This window comes from Zea mays, chromosome 4 (genome assembly GCF_902167145.1).
Source record: "Zea mays cultivar B73 chromosome 4, Zm-B73-REFERENCE-NAM-5.0, whole genome shotgun sequence".
Taxonomy (NCBI): Eukaryota; Viridiplantae; Streptophyta; class Magnoliopsida; order Poales; family Poaceae; genus Zea; species Zea mays.
Genome location: NC_050099.1, coordinates 157,795,400 through 157,815,983, shown reverse-complemented (window position 1 = coordinate 157,815,983; position 20,584 = coordinate 157,795,400). Strand labels below are relative to the sequence as shown.

At 50.5% G+C, this 20,584-nt stretch overlaps 1 protein-coding gene across 1 annotated transcript; it reads left to right on the top strand.

The window, feature by feature from the left end:
• Nucleotides 1-18,054: 18,054 nt before the first annotated feature.
• LOC103655607 (peptidyl-prolyl cis-trans isomerase CYP20-3, chloroplastic) lies at nucleotides 18,055-18,716 on the top strand. The gene is made up of 3 exons (XM_020551893.1): nucleotides 18,055-18,252; nucleotides 18,330-18,474; nucleotides 18,570-18,716. Exons 1-3 carry the CDS (start codon nucleotides 18,055-18,057, stop codon nucleotides 18,713-18,715), a joined length of 489 nt encoding a protein of 162 aa, XP_020407482.1. The 3' UTR covers nucleotide 18,716.
• Nucleotides 18,717-20,584: the final 1,868 nt, after the last annotated feature.

Sequence of the window (20,584 nt, the reverse complement as noted above, 5' to 3'; positions counted from 1 at the left end):
ACAGACGTTCTACGCAGGCTCGCGAGTACGGTTAAGAGAGAAAGAGGAAAAGACAGTCGAGAAACGATAACGTTACATGATTATAAATTAACCACTCGCTTAATGGAAGGAAATTTAATGTAGACACTATGTTTAGCGTAAAGTAAAGTCATGTTTCATGTCTAATTATTATAAGCAGGTGGAGATAAATAAAAGGATGGTCGCGCGGCGAGACGCGCGACAAAGCTCTCTAAAACAAATTAAGAAGTTAACGACTCGTCGCGCGACCGAGCACACAGCGAGACACTTCGCCTTAGCTAAGAGGAGACGTTAAGCGTCGCGCGACGAAGCGCACGACGGCACACGCCAACTAAACTGAGTCCAAAGTGGAACGTCGCGTGAATACACACGCGGCGTTACACCTTAAACAACCTGAAACAAAAATGGATCGTCGCGCGACGAAGCGCACGACGCAACACGAGATAGAATATGAATTTAGACAAATCCGTCACGCGGCGAAGCGCGCGACGCAACACGCTAATTAACGAATAATCACCGCGAGCGCGGGCGAGCGAACGGGGGGCCGGGACGGGAACGGGCGGCCGAACGGGGGGGGCGGTTGAACCGGCCCAGGGGCGGTTGAACCGGCCGGGGCCGCGCCGGGGGCCGCGCCGGGGCCGAAGGTCGCGCCGGGGGCCGCGCCGGGGACGCGAACCGGCGAGCAGGGGCGGGCGGGATCGCCGCCGCGGGCGGGGAACGGGCGGGGTCGGGCGAGGTCGCCGAGGTCGGGGGAGGGGCGGGCGAGGCCGCGGGAGGGAGGCCGGGGACGGGCGCCGAGCGGGCGAGCCGGGCGCCGCCGGGGAGGGGCCGAGCGGGGAGGGCCGAGCGGGGAGGCCGGGCGGGGGCCGAGCGCCGCCGGGGAGGCCGGGACGGGGCCGAGCGCCGCCGGGGAGGGCCGAGCGGGGCCGAGCGCCGCCGGGGAGGGCCGAGCGGGGCCGAGCGGGGGGGGAGGCCGGGGACGGGAGCCGAGCGGGCGAGCCGGGCGCCGCCGGGGACGGGCGCCGAGCGGGCGGGCAGGGGCGCCGCCGCGGGAAGGGGCCGAGCGGGCGGGCAGGGGCGCCGCCGCGCCGGGCAGGGACGGGGTCGGGCGCGGGCAGGGGGAGAGGGAGGGCGCGCGCGGGGGGAAGAAGAGGAGGGGGAGGGAGAGAGGAGAAGGGGAGGGGAGGGGAGCTCACCTCGGGGTCCAAAATCCGGTGATCGCCGTCTCCAAATCCTAGGGCACCACGGGGAGAGAGAGGTGGAAGAGGGAGAGGAGAGGTTGTTGCGCGGGAGATCCAAATGAGAGAGAGAGGAGAGGATGGGGGCGCATAGGGGGGTTTTGGGCGCCAGGGGCGCGCAGGCCGGGGCGGGCCGGGCCGGTTGGGCTGGGCTGGACTAAGTTGGGCTAGGCCGGGCCACTTCGCGGATCGAAAACCCACGACGAGCGCGACCACTAAACGGAATTAAATCGCGAACCGAAATCCGGAACGGAACGAGACGAACATTCAACATCAGACAAAGAAATGTGCTTCGGCATGATGCAACACCCATGAGACTTAGGTTTTGTTTTATACATGACACGGACACCTGCCGCTATACTGGTTTGAAATTGGGAAGAAGGAGCAAACGGGGAAAGAGAAAAGAGAGTAACGCCCGAATTTGGTGAGAGAAAAGAAGAAAAAATTCTACCCCCAAATTCAGGGCGTTACAAACCTATCCCCCTTAAAAGAATCTCGCCCTCGAGATTCAGGGTTGGCTAGCAAAGAGCTCAGGGTATTTAGCCATCAGATCATCTTCACGCTCCCAGGTTGCTTCCTCCTCAGAGTGATGATCCCATCTGACTTTGCACATTCTGATGGTCTTCCTTCGGGTGACTCGGTCTGCAACCTCAAGGATTTGCACTGGCTTCTCAACGTAGGTCAAGTCCTCCTGGACTTCAAGACCTTCCACTGGCAACTGCTCTTCCGGCACACGCAAGCACTTCTTCAACTGAGACACATGAAAGACATTATGCACAGCAGACAAATTCTCGGGCAAACTGAGCTGATAGGCCACTTCTCCACGTCTTGCAAGAATCTGATACGGACCAATGTAGCGGGGTGCTAGCTTGCCTTTCACTCCGAATCTTCTGACTCCTCTGATCGGTGACACTTTCAGATAGACAAAGTCTCCAACCTCGAAACTCAGCTCTCTTCTTCTTGTGTCTGCATAGCTTCGCTGTCTTGATTGCGCTATCTTCAGATTCTCTCGGACCATCTTGATGTTCTCTTCGGCTTCAAGCAAAATGTCTGGCCCAAACACTTGCTTCTCTCCAGGCTGATCCCATTGCAACGGAGTTCTACAACTCCTTCCATAAAGCGCCTGAAATGGTGACATCTTCAAACTGGCCTGGTAACTGTTGTTATAGGAAAACTCTGCATAAGGCAATCGCTTGTCCCATCCGGACTGATCTTGCAACGCACAGGCTCTCAACATATCTTCAAGAATTTGATTGGTCCTTTCGGTCTGGCCATCCGTCTGCGGATGATAAGCTGAACTGAAATTCAGATGCGTGCCCAAAGCTTCATGCAACTGCTGCCAGAAATGAGAGGTGAACTGCGTTCCTCTGTCTGACACTATCTTCTTTGGCACACCATGAAGACAAACGATCCGAGACATATACAATTCTGCCAATACTGCACTGCTGTAGTTGGTCTTGACAGGTATGAAGTGGGCTGACTTGGTCAGACGGTCCACTACTACCCAAATGGAATCGTAGCCGGCTCGAGTGCGAGGCAATCCGACTATGAAATCCATACCAATTTCATCCCATTTCCACTGAGGGATCTGCAACGGTTGCAACAATCCAGCAGGTCTCTGGTGCTCTGCCTTAATTCTTCGACAACTATCACACATAGCCACATGCTCTGCGATTTCCCTCTTCATTCCGTACCACCAGAATTTCTTCTTCAGATCCTGATACATCTTCTCACTACCAGGGTGAATCGAATAGGCTGTCTCATGAGCTTCCTTGAGAATCAACTCCCGAATGGACTGGACATTGGGAACACACAAGCGGTCTTTGAACCATATCACGCCTTCTGCATCTTCTCGAAAATCTTTGCCTTTGCCATCTAGAATCAGTCGCCGGATCTCACTGATTTTCTCATCATTCTTCTGCGCTTCTTTGATTTCGCGCTCCAAGGTAGGTTCCAACTCAACTGTAATTCCTCGCGAATTGTTTAGAAATCCGAGACTCAACCTGTCAAACTCCTTAGCCAACTCATAAGGCATCGGACGAGCGACCATCAGATTGACTTGACTCTTTCTGCTCAAAGCATCTGCCACTACGTTTGCTTTGCCTGGATGGTAATGAATCTCCAACTCATAGTCTTTGATCAACTCTAACCATCTTCGCTGCCTCATGTTCAACTCTGACTGAGTGAATATGTACTTCAGACTCTTGTGGTCTGTGTAAACATCGCATTTCTGTCCATACAGATAGTGCCTCCATGACTTCAGCGCGTGAACCACTGCTGCCAACTCTAGATCATGGATTGGGTAATTCTTCTCATGAACCTTCAACTGTCGAGACGAGTAAGCCACAACTCTTCCCTCTTGCATCAACACACATCCCAAACCTGTGTAACAAGCATCACAATACATCGAGAAGGGCTTGTGCACATCAGGCAAGACTAGGACAGGCGCTGTAGTCAGCTTCTCTTTCAGCGCTTCAAAGGCCTCTTGGCATTTCTGGGTCCACTTGAACTCAACTTTGTTGCCTAGCAACGCTGTCATTGGTTTCGCAATCTTCGAAAACCCTTCAATGAATCGCCGATAGTATCCGGCCATTCCAATGAAGCTCTTGATTCCTCTAGCATCTGTTGGCGCTTTCCAGTTCAGAATGTCTGCCACTTTCTTCAGATCCACAGCCAATCCTTCTTTGTTGATTATGTGACCCAAGAACAGGACTTCACTGATCCAGAATTCACACTTGCTCAACTTTGCATACAACTGGTGCTCTCGCAATCTCTGCAACACCATCCTCAAATGATCTGCATGCTCTTCTTCGCTTTGAGAATAAACCAGAATGTCATCAATGAATACCACCACAATCTTATCGAGATAATCCATGAATACATTGTTCATCAAGTTCATGAAGAACGCTGGCGCATTGGTCAAACCAAAAGACATCACTGTGAACTCATACAACCCATACTTGGAAATGAATGCCGTCTTCGGAATGTCCGAGGGTCGGATCCTGAGCTGATGATAACCTGACCTCAGATCAATCTTGGAGAACACACTGGCTCCTCTCAACTGGTCGAACAGATCTTCTATTCTGGGCAAAGGATACTTGTTCTTGATCGTGACCTCATTCAAAGCTCGGTAATCAATGCACATCCTCTTGGTGCCATCTTTCTTCTCCACAAATAGGACAGGGGCGGCCCAAGGCGAGGTGCTTGGCCGAATGTAACCTTTCTCTGACAGCTCATCAATTTGCTTCTTAAGCTCATCCAACTCTGGTCCAGATATTCTGTAAGCTCTCTTGAAGATAGGGGCGGTTCCAGGAAGAAGCTCTATGGCAAACTCAACTTTCCGCTCTGGTGGCATACCCGGTAAGTCCTTTGGAAACACATCTGGGAACTCGGACACAACCTTGATGCTCTCAATTGGGTCTGCTTCACTGCTATCAACAGCTATCTGATAACAACTTCCTTTCTTTAGCTCAGGCGGGACTAACTCGGTCACCACTTCCTCTCCTAGTGGGGACACCAACTTGATTGTCCTTTTATCACAACTGATAACTGCCTGATACTTATCTAGCCAATTCATCCCTAGGATGACATCTATTCCCTGAGTACCCATTACTATAAGGTTGGCGGGAAACGCTATCCCCCTTATTTTCACACTTATATTCAAACAAATGCTATCAGCTCGAATTCTACCACCGGCTGAGTCAATTTGAATGGGGGTTGACATGGTAGTAATTGGAAGATTATGTGCTTCTACCCATGATGCAGTAATGAAAGAATGTGTTGCTCCAGTATCAAATAACACTTCTGCAATATGGGAGTCGACTGGGAACATACCTACTATCATGCCAGGGGTCTCCTGAACTGCTTCAGCCTCCAAGTGGTTCAGTCTCCCATGATTATAGCGCGGCTGAGAGCGATTGCCTACTCCAGGCTGAGGCACATTCTGCTTTGCTGGGGCACTGGGGCCTGACTGCTGCTGGGCTGCCTTCTTCGGACATTGCATCACCCAGTGGCCTTGCTCTCCACAGTGGAAACATGCTCTGTTTCCAACCTGAGCTGGTGCTGCCTGACTGTTCTGCTGGTTTGCTGGGGCAGGAAGACGAGGTGCCTGCTGATTCTGCCTCTGAAACTGACCTCCTGACTGATTGCTCTGACGGTTCTGGTACTGATGCTGAGGATACTGCCTTTGAAACTGCTGATGCTGAGGTGGACGCTGGTTCTGCCTGAACTGATTAGGTTGATTGCCTGAGAAACGAGGACGACTGCTGCTTCCAGGCTGGGGTCCACTGATCTTGCGTTTACGATCTTCCATCTCCTTACGCTTCCTTTCTGTCATGATTGCTCTGTCAATCAGGTGCTGGAATGTCGGGAAGGTGTGATTCATCAGTTGGTACTGCAGAGGGTCAACCAAGCCTCTCAGGAAACGGTACTGTCGCTTGGCGTCGGTGTTGACATCTTCAGGAGCATAGCGAGACAACTGCAGAAACCTGTCTCGGTACTCACTGACAGACAATGGCCCTTGCTTGAGGGCCAGGAACTCCTCCTTCTTCACTGTCATCAGACCTGCAGGGACATGGTACTGACGAAAGCTACCTCTGAATTCTTCCCAAGTGATGGCGTCAGGATGGGCATGGGTGGCGAGGTAAGACTCCCACCATGACTGGGCTGCTCCTCTCAATAGACGGGGACCATACAGAACCTTCTCCCTGTCATCGCACTGAGCGGTATGCAACTCCCGCTCCACAGTGCGCAGCCAGTCTTCAGCATCCATGGGGTCAGAAGAATGAGCGAACGTTGGTGGATGACCTCTCATGAATTCAGCACGCTTGTCTCTGGGTATCTGAGGCATCTGAGGTTAAGGTGGTGCCTGCTGCTGTTGCTGCTGCTGCTGCTGAATGGCGGCCAAAGTCTGACCGATGGCTTGAACTGCCTGAGTCTGCATCAGAAACATCTGCTCGATGGACATCGGGGGCGGGGGCGGCAGGTGCTGCTGCTGGGGCACCTCATCCTGTTGAGCGGCTCGCTCCTGCTGAGCGCGCCTTCCTCCTCTGCGCCTGTTCTCTGACATCTGCAGAATGCAACCACACATCAGAACTGATCTAGCAAATCTTGCAGCATAAGAAAAGAGAATAGAATTCTTCAACAGCACCGAACAGATGAGCATCTTCACTGATCTCCAACACAGACCACACAGCTTCTCAGATAAAGAGGAGAGTGGAATAAAAGGTTTCCCAACTATATAACTAACTTTATTAACATAATAGGTAAACCAAAATGCAGGGGATACCCACACTCTGGTGGCAATCATTACAAAGATCCAAACCAAACATAGTTCATCATGACAAACATAAATGCACAGGATATAGCAAACTACCCTGTCTAACTAAGACTAACTAAGACCGAAACCAACGCTAAGACTGAAGCTTCTACGTATATATTTCGTATTAATTACAAGATCCAACTCTAACGATCTATGGTTCTAGAGTTATCTTGGTCTTGCAGTCGGGATTGCCATAAGACTGGTGTCCACGCTGAGGTGAGCGGTACGGGTGCTGAGTCCCGACGGGAGCGGGGGAACCACCATCCAGGTGACGATGTTCCGCGCGCTCAGCCCGCAGCAGGGCGATCTCAGCACGAGCCCTACTCAGCTCGTCTAGTGCATGGTCCAGCTCCGTGTTTAGCACGGCGGCTAGGTTGACTGTGCTGCTCAACCTAGGATTGCCCTCACCGACAGGTGAGACAATCACGCCTCCTGTGCTGCCAGATGGACGGCGGGGGTAATACTTCAGGTCAAGACCATCAGCTGCCCCACCGAAAACCGAGCAGTAGTGCGAAAGCGCACGCCGTGCAGCATCTTGCATGGCTGCCTCAGCTGAGTCCCGCTCAGAGATAGAATAGTGCTCTGAACAGGCCTCTGCACCCTGGAGACTGTTCTCCGGGCAGCGCACCAAGCAAGTCGCCTCCCAGCGGTCCGGGTAGACCCCGCGACTATGCTGGAAGACCACACAGCGATACTCGACGGACCAAGTATGTCGGTCAAATGCCCGACGTAGCAGGGTGTCGAGCGCATCGTGGAAGTGACACCCGCGAGCAGCGTCGCGAGTGATGGGTCGAGCAACCCATCCTTCCGGCTCAGGGTTAGCAGAGAAGTCGGTGTCGTGGCTCGAGCTGTCGTCGCCATCTCCGTCATCTGGGTCTCCTCCAGCAGCTATTCCAGAAGCTGGGACGCCCAGTGGTGGTGCAGGGGGCGGCTCCAGAGGAAGCACAGGGGAGCAGCTCCTCACAGACTCTATCTCCTGGTGGAGCGAGAAAGAAGAGCCCTGCTGCTCCTGTCGTCGACGTTCCTGCTCCTCACGCAGGCGGTGGTGTAGTCTCTCCAAGTGGCTGGACTGTCCGGCCACGGGACGGCGAAGCGGACGCTCAGCAAGGCGAGAGGGTAAGAAGGGGATGACGGACTTTCGTGCAGTGTGTCTAAGTCGAGCCATCTACAAAAGACATCGCAAGCAAAAGGGTGAGAACAGAATTAATATGACCCGCAAATAATGAATCATAAGTAAATGAAGGATTAGAATAAAACATGATTTTCAGCAAGGTATAATATATAGTAGAACATAGGTTTGGTCGGTATGACCAACTTTTGAAGGGATATCAAAGTCAAGGCAGAGACAGAGGTCTATAGTCCTTAGAACGACCATTCTATTCTAGGTTAGCGGTCCTACAGTCAGCACGGCTTTGATACCACTTATGTCACACCCGGTTTTAGAAGGCAAACCGAATGTGAACCATGTACGTGCCAGGATCAGTTATTCACGTACACAGCAGTTACATAATATGGACATCATCACACAGTGCTCAAAATAGTATTAATAAGGGAAATAGTCGATTACATCATACGTCTGAGACGTCCATATAGTCCTTACAATAAATCAAAGTGCGGAAAAGAAACGTAGATAACCGCGGCCTTCACAGGCAGCCGACTGGGGGTTGCCGCTAACCCACACCTAGAACTCGTCGTAATCTTGGAACTCCTGGAAGTCTCCTTCCACAGCTTCATCTTCGCCTGAGCAGTGGTTGCAATGCTGACATCCTGGGGATGGGGGGGGGGTTTGGTGTGTAGAGCAAGGGTGAGTACACATCAACATACTCAGCAAGCATCCTGTTTGGCTGTAGTGGACTAGCTTTATGTGGGGATAAGTCAAGCAGTTGCTTTTAGTTGGTCAGATTATTACTTACTAGTAGAAAGCCAAGTTTTAGCATTACCCAAGTTATTAACCCAAACGTACTCCTTTCCAAACGGAAAGAGTACCACTTACCAGCACCATAAGCATAATCATAACCATCAATCTCATAACCACCTGTACCAAAGTATCTCTGATCAAGTACCACTAATCATTGGAGCTCCCTTGGCCGCTCATAACCGTGAGCACGGCTGATATATCAGTTTTCAAACACTCTGCAGAGGTTGTGCACTTTACCCACAAGCCGTGATTCCCATTCTGCCCGGAGATCATGACTCTCCATTGATCACTACCAAGGTGACCCAGCAAGGCATCACTACGTAGCCTTTACAAAGATTCCCCGGGGCTGTAGCCACCCGTTAGGTTTCCTAAATGCACCGCACTCCTCCCCAAGGGGCGAACCCAAACTTGGCAGAGCGAGCCGCATACACCGAGCCCCATTGACGGCACGACGGCTAAGTGAACTACACCCCGGATCCTCTAATTATTCAGCTAAGGGCACCCCATTCCACCCTCATGGTTGCACTGTTTTCCCGGGCGGTCATCCATAGAACAGGTCCTTACGGAGAGGCACTCGAGAAACCGCTCGAGCCCCCTTGAAGACCACAAGTATAACATCATAATAAGAGAAGGGAAAACAACGTATCATAGATAATCTCATCATGTTCATTGATTAGAGTTAAGCAATAGCATAAAGCTAAACAGTAATAATCCAACCCAAATAGGTAAACAAGGACATGGATAACAAAAGCTAGTCAATCCTTAGGCATAAATGTGTAAAGCGGGAGGTGAATTAAATAATGAGTAGGACATAGATAGGTCAAGGGACACTTGCCTCCACCAAACGACTGCTGCTCAGGGGCTTCTCCTGCGGGTTCCTCGGGCTCTTCAACCGGATCGTTCTCTATGCGAGCGCAAACATACATACATCCACATATTTAATACTAAAGAACAGTACACCATACAATAGAATGCAATAAGTAAACAGACGTTCTACGCAGGCTCGCGAGTACGGTTAAGAGAGAAAGAGGAAAAGACAGTCGAGAAACGATAACGTTACATGATTATAAATTAACCACTCGCTTAATGGAAGGAAATTTAATGTAGACACTATGTTTAGCGTAAAGTAAAGTCATGTTTCATGTCTAATTATTATAAGCAGGTGGAGATAAATAAAAGGATGGTCGCGCGGCGAGACGCGCGACAAAGCTCTCTAAAACAAATTAAGAAGTTAACGACTCGTCGCGCGACCGAGCACGCAGCGAGACACTTCGCCTTAGCTAAGAGGAGACGTTAAGCGTCGCGCGACGAAGCGCACGACGGCACACGCCAACTAAACTGAGTCCAAAGTGGAACGTCGCGTGAATACACACGCGGCGTTACACCTTAAACAACCTGAAACAAAAATGGATCGTCGCGCGACGAAGCGCACGACGCAACACGAGATAGAATATGAATTTAGACAAATCCGTCGCGCGGCGAAGCGCGCGACGCAACACGCTAATTAACGAATAATCACCGCGAGCGCGGGCGAGCGAACGGGGGGCCGGGACGGGAACGGGCGGCCGAACGGGGGGGGGCGGTTGAACCGGCCCAGGGGCGGTTGAACCGGCCCAGGGGCGGTTGAACCGGCCGGGGCCGCGTCGGGGGCCGCGCCGGGGCCGAAGGTCGCGCCGGGGGCCGCGCCGGGGACGCGAACCGGCGAGCAGGGGCGGGCGGGATCGCCGCCGCGGGCGGGGAACGGGCGGGGTCGGGCGAGGTCGCCGAGGTCGGGGGAGGGGCGGGCGAGGCCGCGGGAGGGAGGCCGGGCGGGGGAGCCGGGGACGGGCGCCGAGCGGGCGAGCCGGGCGCCGCCGGGGAGGGGCCGAGCGGGGAGGGCCGAGCGGGGAGGCCGGGACGGGGCCGAGCGCCGCCGGGGAGGGCCGAGCGGGGCCGAGCGCCGCCGGGGAGGGCCGAGCGGGGCCGAGCGGGGGGGGAGGCCGGGGACAGGCGCCGAGCGGGCGGGCAGGGGCGCCGCCGCGGGAAGGGGCCGAGCGGGCGGGCAGGGGCGCCGCCGCGCCGGGCAGGGACGGGGTCGGGCGCGGGCAGGGGGAGAGGGAGGGCGCGCGCGGGGGGAAGAAGAGGAGGGGGAGGGAGAGAGGAGAAGGGGAGGGGAGGGGAGCTCACCTCGGGGTCCAAAATCCGGTGATCGCCGTCTCCAAATCCTAGGGCACCACGGGGAGAGAGAGGTGGAAGAGGGAGAGGAGAGGTTGTTGCGCGGGAGATCCAAATGAGAGAGAGAGGAGAGGATGGGGGCTCATAGGGGGGTTTTGGGCGCCAGGGGCGCGCAGGCCGGGGCGGGCCGGGCCGGTTGGGCTGGGCTGGACTAAGTTGGGCTAGGCCGGGCCACTTCGCGGATCGAAAACCCACGACGAGCGCGACCACTAAACGGAATTAAATCGCGAACCGAAATCCGGAACGGAACGAGACGAACATTCAACATCAGACAAAGAAATGTGCTTCGGCATGATGCAACACCCATGAGACTTAGGTTTTGTTTTATACATGACACGGACACCTGCCGCTATACTGGTTTGAAATTGGGAAGAAGGAGCAAACGGGGAAAGAGAAAAGAGAGTAACGCCCGAATTTGGTGAGAGAAAAGAAGAAAAAATTCTACCCCCAAATTCAGGGCGTTACAACCACCACCGAGAACAACAGACAGCCGACGATACGGACGAGACCAGGACACCCGGAATCGAGTAGATCGAATGATTTCTCGCCGGAACAGCGGATAGGATGGAACCGTAGAGCCCTCTGTTTCTGCGTTTCCCCTCGAGAGAGTACAGGGGAAGGGGATCCACACTACCGGAATCGTGTTCTTTGCCGAGTGTCTAAGACACTCGGCAAAGGCTATTTTACACTCGGCAAAGGCTTTGCCGAGTGTAACACTCGGCAAAGAACACTCGGCAAAGATTTCATCGGCAAAAGGTTCTTTGTCGAGTGCTTTTTTTCGGACACTCGGCAAAGACTTTGCCGAGTGTCAAAAAGCACTCGGCAAAGAAAAACACTCGGCAAATTAAGAATCGAAAAAATAAAAAAAAACAGCAAAACATTTTTTAAATTCTAGGAATAACTCTCCAACCCTACCCTATTACCTTACCCGTTGTCCTATCATTTTCACTATTATTTTGAATCAAACTTATATGTTTTGTAAATGGTGAGATTCGAACTCACAACCTATCTCTCGCGCATACCCTCCTATACCACTACACTACTACACCAATTATGTTTATATTACGTTTCCATTCCCCATGTACTATAACAAATCGAGAGTAATTTGATTATTTAAGGCACTAAATGAGTTCATTTGAAAATGTGACCAACTATAAAGTTGCATAACTTTTTGAGATCTAAAAGTTTTATTTTAATAGTTTCTACATCCGAGACCGTTTATAAAATTTGAATTTTAAATTTAAAAACTTCACACGAAATTTTCAATGATAAGATGATTTCAAATCAAAAAATTGTCAACTACAAAGTTTCATTACATTTCAAGACCTACAACTTTTATTTTGGCGGTTTTTCCATCCGAGACAGTTTGAAAAATTCAAATTTCAAAATTCAAACATAGTTTTGCATAACAAGATGATTTCAAACTAAAACATTGTCAACTACAAAGTTTCATAACTCTTTAATACCTACAACTTTCATGTTGGTGGTTTTTTCTTTCGAACTCGTTTTCAAAATTCAAATTTTAAATTTTTTAAATTCAGACGTAGTTTTCGTTGACAATATGACTTCAAATGAAAAAGTTGTCAAATATAAACTTCTATAACTTCTCAAGATCTACAAAGTTTATTTTGGTTGTTTGGTAATTTGTTTATCTCAGATGATGGTTCTAACAATATGCACAAATTCTATACGTCTCTCTCGTAGTTTCATAAACTACGAGAGAGATATAGGTTTTATGAACAAATTTATTTTTATTTTGTCATATGAAGAAATGTTCAATATATAAATTGTACATCATGATGAGTTATACAAATTTGTAGTTGAAAACTTTTTCATTTGAATTAATTTACTACTTTAAAATGTGATTTTTAAATTGTCTTTGCCTAGTGTTGGAGAAAAAACACTCGGCAAAGAGCTCTTTGCCGAGTGTTGTATTTGTGACACTCGGCAAAGAGCTCTTTGTCGAGTGTCAAAAAAAGACACTCGGCAAAGAAACTCTTTGCCGAGTGTCAAAAATAAAACACTCGACAAAGAGCTTCTTCGCCGAGTGTTTTCTTTTACCGAGGGTTTTTTGCGTGGCACTCGGCAAAGAGCTCTTTGCCGAGTGCCCGAAATAAAACACTCGGCAAAGAATTTGGCACTCGGCAAAGAGCCGAATTCCGGTAGTGCCACTTAAGGAGCCGAACGTGAGACTGTTACCGAGAAGAGGGGAGCCATCAGACTGTTACCGAGAAGAGGGGAGCCATCTGAAGTCGTGGAACGAGGAAGCAGGAGAGAACGGAGCAGCGGTTGCCGCCGCCGCCCAGCCGTTTGCTCGGCCTTATGCCCGCCCCCTTCCTACGGTCTCACGTGAAGGCATCGAAACGCCCACGCAATGCCTCTCTGCCGGCTGGGCCGCTCGGCCACCAGGCCTTGTAGTGGTCCAGGGTGGTAATGGATCGTGATCCAAATAGTTCTTCACAAAATGTCAAGGCCCTAAATAAATTATAGTTCAAAAATGACTAGAAATAAAGCCCGATCCTAACCCGCTTCGATCCTTAAATCTTATAGTGCAAAAATTATAGCCCATTGTCAGCCTTAGGTCCAGTTGGCTGGCCACATGTTTTGTTCATTTCTTTTTAAAGAAAATAAAGGGAAAATCACCTCAAATGAACAGCAATTAATTTGCGCATCCATGACGAGATCCGAACAGGAACAGGCCCCGTACGTCCTGACGACGTTTACAATAAGACCTGGGAAATGGTGTTTCAGTGTTTGATACACTGTTTGGATTTAATGACAGGAACAGCGTGATACATGCATCCAGCGTCTAGCCACACTACATGCATGCACCAGAAAGCATCTGGTCACCATAACGTACCAGCATACCATGCGGCATGCGCCGACCCCAACTATGCATCTTTACAAATACAAATATATTAAATGTCCAGTATCTTTTGTAGATTTAGTTGATAATATAAATATAATCTCTATCTGTACAGCTTATTTGACCAGTTTTAACTTTGCTTGCATGCGTCCAAAGCTGCGAATGCGAGCACATTCACAATATACTGCGCGCGGTACGGAGACGGACGTGTGCATCGTCCTCCCGTCCGGCGGCGTGGTACGGAGTGCTCGGCCGGCAGCCGCCGGCCACCGCCGTGGTTTTCGCCGCAACGACGAACGAAAACCCTGCACCGCTGAGAGCATCGGATGCATGCATTGCGTTGTAGGCGACGTTGCGCATGCAGTAGATTCAGAACACGCGATCGACAAGGAAATGCCTACACAGTATGCCAAATTAAAGCTGGGTGCTAGAACACTCAGCTCTAATCTCGTCACACACTTCTAGCTGATCGGTTTACTGAATGCATTCTGGCTATGTTCCTTTAGGTCTGGTGGTTTGGTTGTCTGATGATTGTAAACTGGCATCCCCAGTATGTGTTTGAACATTGTTATATGCTTTCTTAAAAGCAGAGTAAAATCTCGTTTCAAAAAAAATCTCATCACACACTACAAAATTATTCGTCTAAATGATACTGATCTAGGAGTGCTAGGCTACCAGCTATCATCAATGGTCAAATAATGGACCGATCGGCACATGCATATGCATGGACAGCATAGTGTGTTGTCGATTGGTTGATGGTTCATGCATGCACCATCCCACTGCACAAAGGTTGCACTGAAACGTACCCATCGGTCTTCTTGTTTCTGTGGGGTCAATGCATGAAGGTGATTGAAACCTATACTAGTGGGCATATAAGACAGTTCGAGGATAGGAAGCCAAAGAGACATAGTTGCTGTTGCTGATGAGAAGGCACATATATAGGCATAGATAGAAGCAGATGATCAGATACATCTCCTAATAAGCGACATCTGCTCTTGAGGTTGTTTCCAGCTTCGATGCGACAGGCAGAACTTGTTTAAAATTGTTAAATGTTCAACTTCTGCCATGTCACTGGAAGTATATGGTCTAAGAATTATGAAGCTGGACATGGCGCCGCTGATCCTGAAAGGGAAACTCATAGGATGAGGAGTCGCTATCTGAGCTACTTGTATAAAGCGCACATGTCCATGTTCATGGTATCTTGCACAATTAAGCTCTCCGTTCGCTACATAATACGTGTGGAACGATGAAAGCTCTTGGTTTTATTAGCGGAATGTGACCTAGCTAGCTCTATGTTGCTGCTCACAAGCCTCCTCAACGACTAGGATACATCTAGAACCAACCCATTATTATGCTTGCATCTCGTGGCACTAGTAGCTTGCGGTCTGGCTAGCTGATGGTTGTTCTCTTGTTATATTACTCTTTTTTATTGCCATCACCTAGCCAGCTTAGGGTTAGAAGGATCGTTGAACCGCTATTGGTGATTGTTGTCGGCTCGAGTCAAGCTCTTGTGAGGGTCTCTGTGATCATCCCCGTGTCGAAGATCGCAAAGAGAAACTCTAATGAAATGCTCATGGCCAGTTGGAGTGCACCACTTTGTTGATTCTTGCATCACCCAAGTTTTGGGTAGAGCTTGCCGTGCTAGTTATAGCACATAAATAAGGATGTAGATTATCTAAAATATACCGAACTTTGAGGATAAATCTTGTGTCTTTACTAACACTGGTTAGTTTGCAAACTTCAACCTTGCTCTTTACATTTGTATCTTGTGGTTGGTTGTGTAATATTTGCTTGTGTAGCTTACTATTGTAGGTTAACTTAGTTTAGTAACTAGTTGTTAGTTGCTTCTATTAGAAGCTCTCAAGTGTAATTAGTTCTAACTAGTAGCTTGTTGGTGTTGTCATCTAGTGCAAAGTATTTTCAATTATAACCTCGGTTGTACTAATCAATTTTGTACTAGTATTTGTTTTTTGTAAAAAAATAGGCAATTGATCTTTTAGCCATCTAGATGCTTATAACTACCCTTACTCCAATGTTGGTCCCTCCCCTGGCAAACTCCCTTTCTCTGCGGGTGTGATCCCTTCTGCTGCTGCAGTGGCCCTCTTTTAGGTCCTCCACTCCTGGTGACGGCACACTCCTAATTAATGGCCGAGATCATCAATGACGATAACAAGGAATAAATATAATATCGGTCGTTAACTACTACAATAAATTTGATTGCTATGGTGCTATAATAAATTTGAATCCCTCTAGGTCCAAATTATAAGTTGTTTTGGACAAGATTTGAGTCTACCAATAGTTGTTTTGTTATTTAGTTTGAATTGTAATAGTCATATGCATTGGTTTATCTTAAAATGTACTTTTACAAATAAATGTATGAAGAGTTCATTTATATATTTTTAAAAACATTTCTCTAAACTATATTTTGGAGACCGTGTTGTTGGTTTAAAGAGCTTAAAATTTCGACGTGAAGGGAGTATCATTTGAATAGTATTGTTGGAGTTAAGAAGGAAAAAATATATAGTATCAAAATAGGTGGCTACCTAAACATGTAAGTAGATGATTTATTTTGAGTTGTGTTGTTGAAGATGGTCTAAGTGTACATACATATCAACATATGTTGCGAGCGCCTGATTCACAGAGAGGGAAAAAATATCTAGTCATGGCACATGGAAAGCTGAAGCTGCGGTTGAGGCAGATGTGGACCGAGACCGACTGAACCAGAATTGTTATCAGTGGCCCGCAATTTTGCAGATGTTTCTGAACTCGAAAATTGTACGACAGCCCGCTGGAGATATGGCCCAATTAAACGGCCCACGGCCGCTTACAGCTACGTTTATGCTAACCTAACCTTAAACTAAGGCCTACAACCAACGTCATACCCAAAAAAAACTCAGCCCAGCACGTTGCCGCCTCCTGCTCCCGATTGACGCCCTCCTCTGTTTCCGACCAGGCAACGGCGCGCCGCAAGGTCGCCGCCGGCGTCGTCGACCGTTAGTTTTCCGACCTCCGTAACTGGCTTCCGCCTCATCCTAGGGAGGGACATACTTTTGCTTGTCCAAGGTTACGGCGGGGAGACTGTGCGAGCTTGGCCGCCTTGAGCGGCGCCGTGTGGTGGTGGAGGTGCCGCCGGCAGATGATCACATCAACGATCTGTAGTATGTTCGGGCGAAGGCAAAGACGCCACCCTTCGTTCAAAGCCTTCGCCGTAGTCGCTGGTCTGACAGAGACAAAACGGGCAGGGACACCCTTCGCTCCATTCGGCACCAGACGAAGGCGTGCGACGACGCCTTCCTGCGGCGCGGCCTCGGTCAGCTCTGAGGCCCACGGGTGATCTGGCCCATTGTAACGGGCCCTGCGTGGCCGCCTTTATGTTACGGGCCTAATTTATAAAGGCATGCTTGTAATTACAGCTTGTAACCCTGCTTTATGGGAATATTCTGGGGATAAACTAGGTGTCTGAGGGCACATGCGTCCTTAACACAAGGCGCTGGGCACTCAGATACCTATAAATACCCTCGCACAGTGCCCGTGAGAGGCTAGATTAACAGAGCTATTGCCCCCGAGCACGTAACCCTGTTGTCGCCACTGTTCACCCTTGTTGGCCTCCTTGCTGTTGAGAGCAAGTTCCAACATAGTACGTTGCAAGAATTTTCAGGCATGCCATTGCCATGCGTGACGAATTTGGCTGGCCGTACCGACCAACGATCCTGCGGATAACCATTTTGGCTGGCCCACGGAACATTGGCAAGGCTGGCAACCGGCAAGCAAGTCGTATACAGCTAGCTATACATCCATCACACACAGCTCCCTGACTCCCATCCCATGCATGTGAAATACTTCAGCCAACATCATTTGATTATTCATTTGGTTTTCCAATTGCATCGCGGTTTCACCTTTCCTGTCAAAATGTTAACCGGAAGCTTTTTGTTTAGGTGCTTATGTTTGGATTTCGATATACTCCCACAGTCCCAAAACAATATCCTTTTTAAGGTGTTACATTAATTAATGGATCCAGACAATATTTAATGTATATGGATTATATATGTGTCTAGATTTATTATTATTATCTATTTTAACATGGACAAATTAAAAAGAGAAGACGCTAAAATGGAATATATATATAAATAGGACAAAGGGAGTAGAAGGTAGCAATGTAGCATTATTCTTTTAGGGCGGTCACAAATACTTGACATCCTCGGTCTCCGATAATGGGTTCGACTAATCTCTACAACTATTAAGACCTAAATGTAGACTGCCCCCGCCCGCTACCGCACGGCTCCCGCGTGAAACGCCCGCAGCGCACACTACGCGAATCCCGCCGCGAAACGCTCGCCTGCCTACGCCGCGAATCCTGCCGCTACCGCACGCCCGCCCGCGAGAACCGCCTCCGCAACACCCTTCCCCAAACCCATTCTCCCCACGCGCGGCGCCTCCGCAACAGCAACCGCCGCGCCCGAGCCCAAACCCAAACCCAACCATGACGTGCATGCCGGCTGTGTCTGCCCCATCCGTCCTCGCGCCGGCCCCGGCGTCGACCCGCACCCACCTCTGCTACTCAACGGAAATGCGACGCGGCGCGCTCTCCCTCCGTCCCGCCCGCGCTATCCCCACGTTGAGGCTCGGCGGCCACCGCGACGCCCGTGGCGCTGTCGTCGTCCGCGCCACTGCGGCAGAGGTATTTGTGGCTACGGGCACCTACAGCGCTCCCCGAGGCCAAGCGCGTTGTGACAGACTGCCGGTGTTTCGCTGCAGGGAGCCGTGGAGCTGCAGGCCAAGGTGACGAGCAAGTGCTTCTTCGACGTGGAGGTCGGCGGGGAGCCTGCGGGCCGCATCGTCATCGGGCTCTTCGGAGAGGTCGTACCTAAGACCGTCGACAACTTCCGTGCGCTCTGCACTGGTGCGTACGCTATGGATTGAATTTGAATCAGCGCTGGTCACAATAGTTTTACGAGTCGAATTTACCGAGCATTGCTGCTCTTTTGGTTGCGGCAGGTGAGAAAGGGTACGGCTACAAGGGCTGCTCCTTCCACCGGATCATCAAGGACTTTATGATTCAAGGCGGGGACTTCCAGCAAAACAATGTAAGCATTTTTTACCTCTACGCAATTGGTCTGAATGGCCACTGCAGATTTTGTTAAATATTCCTACAACTGAAGAAGATGTGAGTAGAATTGAAGTTCCTATTCATCATTCAACATAGTAAATCATTGCTGACAAGTAACAATAGAATGAACACCAACATGGATGGAAAACCTGAAAGCAGGACAAAATCAGTTAAGATTTTTTTTTTTCTGCCAAGACATCCAGTCTGTTAAGCTCGGCCATATAAAGTTATATTGCACCTATTGATTTGCATACTCGCTGCAAGTCTCCTAATAGTTAAGTATCATGCCTTGCTCAAAAATCAGTTTATTAGTTACGGGATCTACTATGGATTTTAGGATGACTATCACCAGTCAATGGCAATCATATGGGGCACATGTTTATTGGCATATGGGTTTAAGATATAGAACTAGAACCTATATTTCCAGTGCATCAAGCCCTCCACAATCCATGGAATTTGTTGAGCCTGTTTGGATCGGATTCATATTGTTTCTATGGACAAAAAAACTTGACCTGCGGGGGGTAAGACAGCCCCCGGGCATTGTATTAAGAAGAAGACCTTCTCACACAGGTCAAGAAAACCCCCGAACCCCTGCCCCACCCATACACAGCGGCATCGAAGCCCATGTGAGAACGACCACGACCGGGGCTGAGCCTTAGACCTGTGCTTTGACGTGGGACAGACGAGGGGATTTTTTTAACCACAGCCTGAAAATTCGCTCCCACGGGGAGTCGAACCCAGGACCCGAGGAGTGCTACTCAGACCACCTAACCAACTCAGCTAGAGGCCCTTTCGCTTGTTTCTATGGACAAGCTTGTGGAACATTGAACATTATCTCATATTCTCATTCAATGTCTATTAGGCTATCTCTCTGTACTATAATCGCACTTTGAAGTTAGCATCCAGCTATCTGCATTGGATCACTAATCTGTACTAACTATTAAGAGGGCAGTGTAGACTGCCCCCGCTTGCGAATCCCACCCGCCACTCCGCCTCCCACGCCTGCGAATCCCACCCGCCGCTCCGCCTCCCCCGCCGCGGAACCCGCACCCCGCCTGCGGAGCCGCTCCTCAATCTCCCATGAATAGCCTGCCACTCCTCCAGCCAAATCCTCGCATGCGTCCCTCGTTGTCCCAACTGCTCCATCCGCGCAGGCCATCCGCATGTCGCGCATGGCGGTCGCACCTCCCCCTCCACGCCGGAGCACGCGCCCAACGGCGTTCCCCTCACCCAACTTTCATCCCCAACTATCCCGCCCATCGATTTCGCCCCATTCGTGCAGGCCAGCCACGTGCCGAACAACCACCCCGCCAAGCGCAAGCCCCGCCGCCGCCTGGAAGGAGGAGGACAAGCCCCGCCGCTGCCACCCTCGCATTGCCAGCCCCCGCCCACCGCGCCCACCCCCGCACCGCAACTCCCACCGCGCCCGCCGCTGAGGCAGCGCGCGCCCCCTCCCCAACAGACGTGCACACCAACGCTCCTCTGTTCCATCCCACTGACCAGATCCACCACAGCCTCACACGTCTAGCCATGCCAGCGCCGCCGCATTCAAAGCTACCACAACGTGTGTTGTGCAGATTTGGGCAACCGCAGCTGGGCGTTCTTCGTCAACTGCGACTTCCTCTAACTTGCAGACCTGGCCAACCGCGTCGTCGGCGCTGGTGCTGACAGCATTGTTGTGACCTGTGTTAAGCACGAGTATCAGCCCGCCGAGGTCACCAAGATGGATGGTGCCATCCAGAGAGTGTATACGCGCAAGAACTGGTCCTCCATGGTGCTCTGCAACTGCAGCCACCCCAATAATGTGGTCCCGCTCACCTCGGAGATCGTCAGCGCCCAGACCGGCACGTTCCTCCACCTCCTGCCTGGCTCGACGATGACGAGATCAGGGAACTGTCCTTCA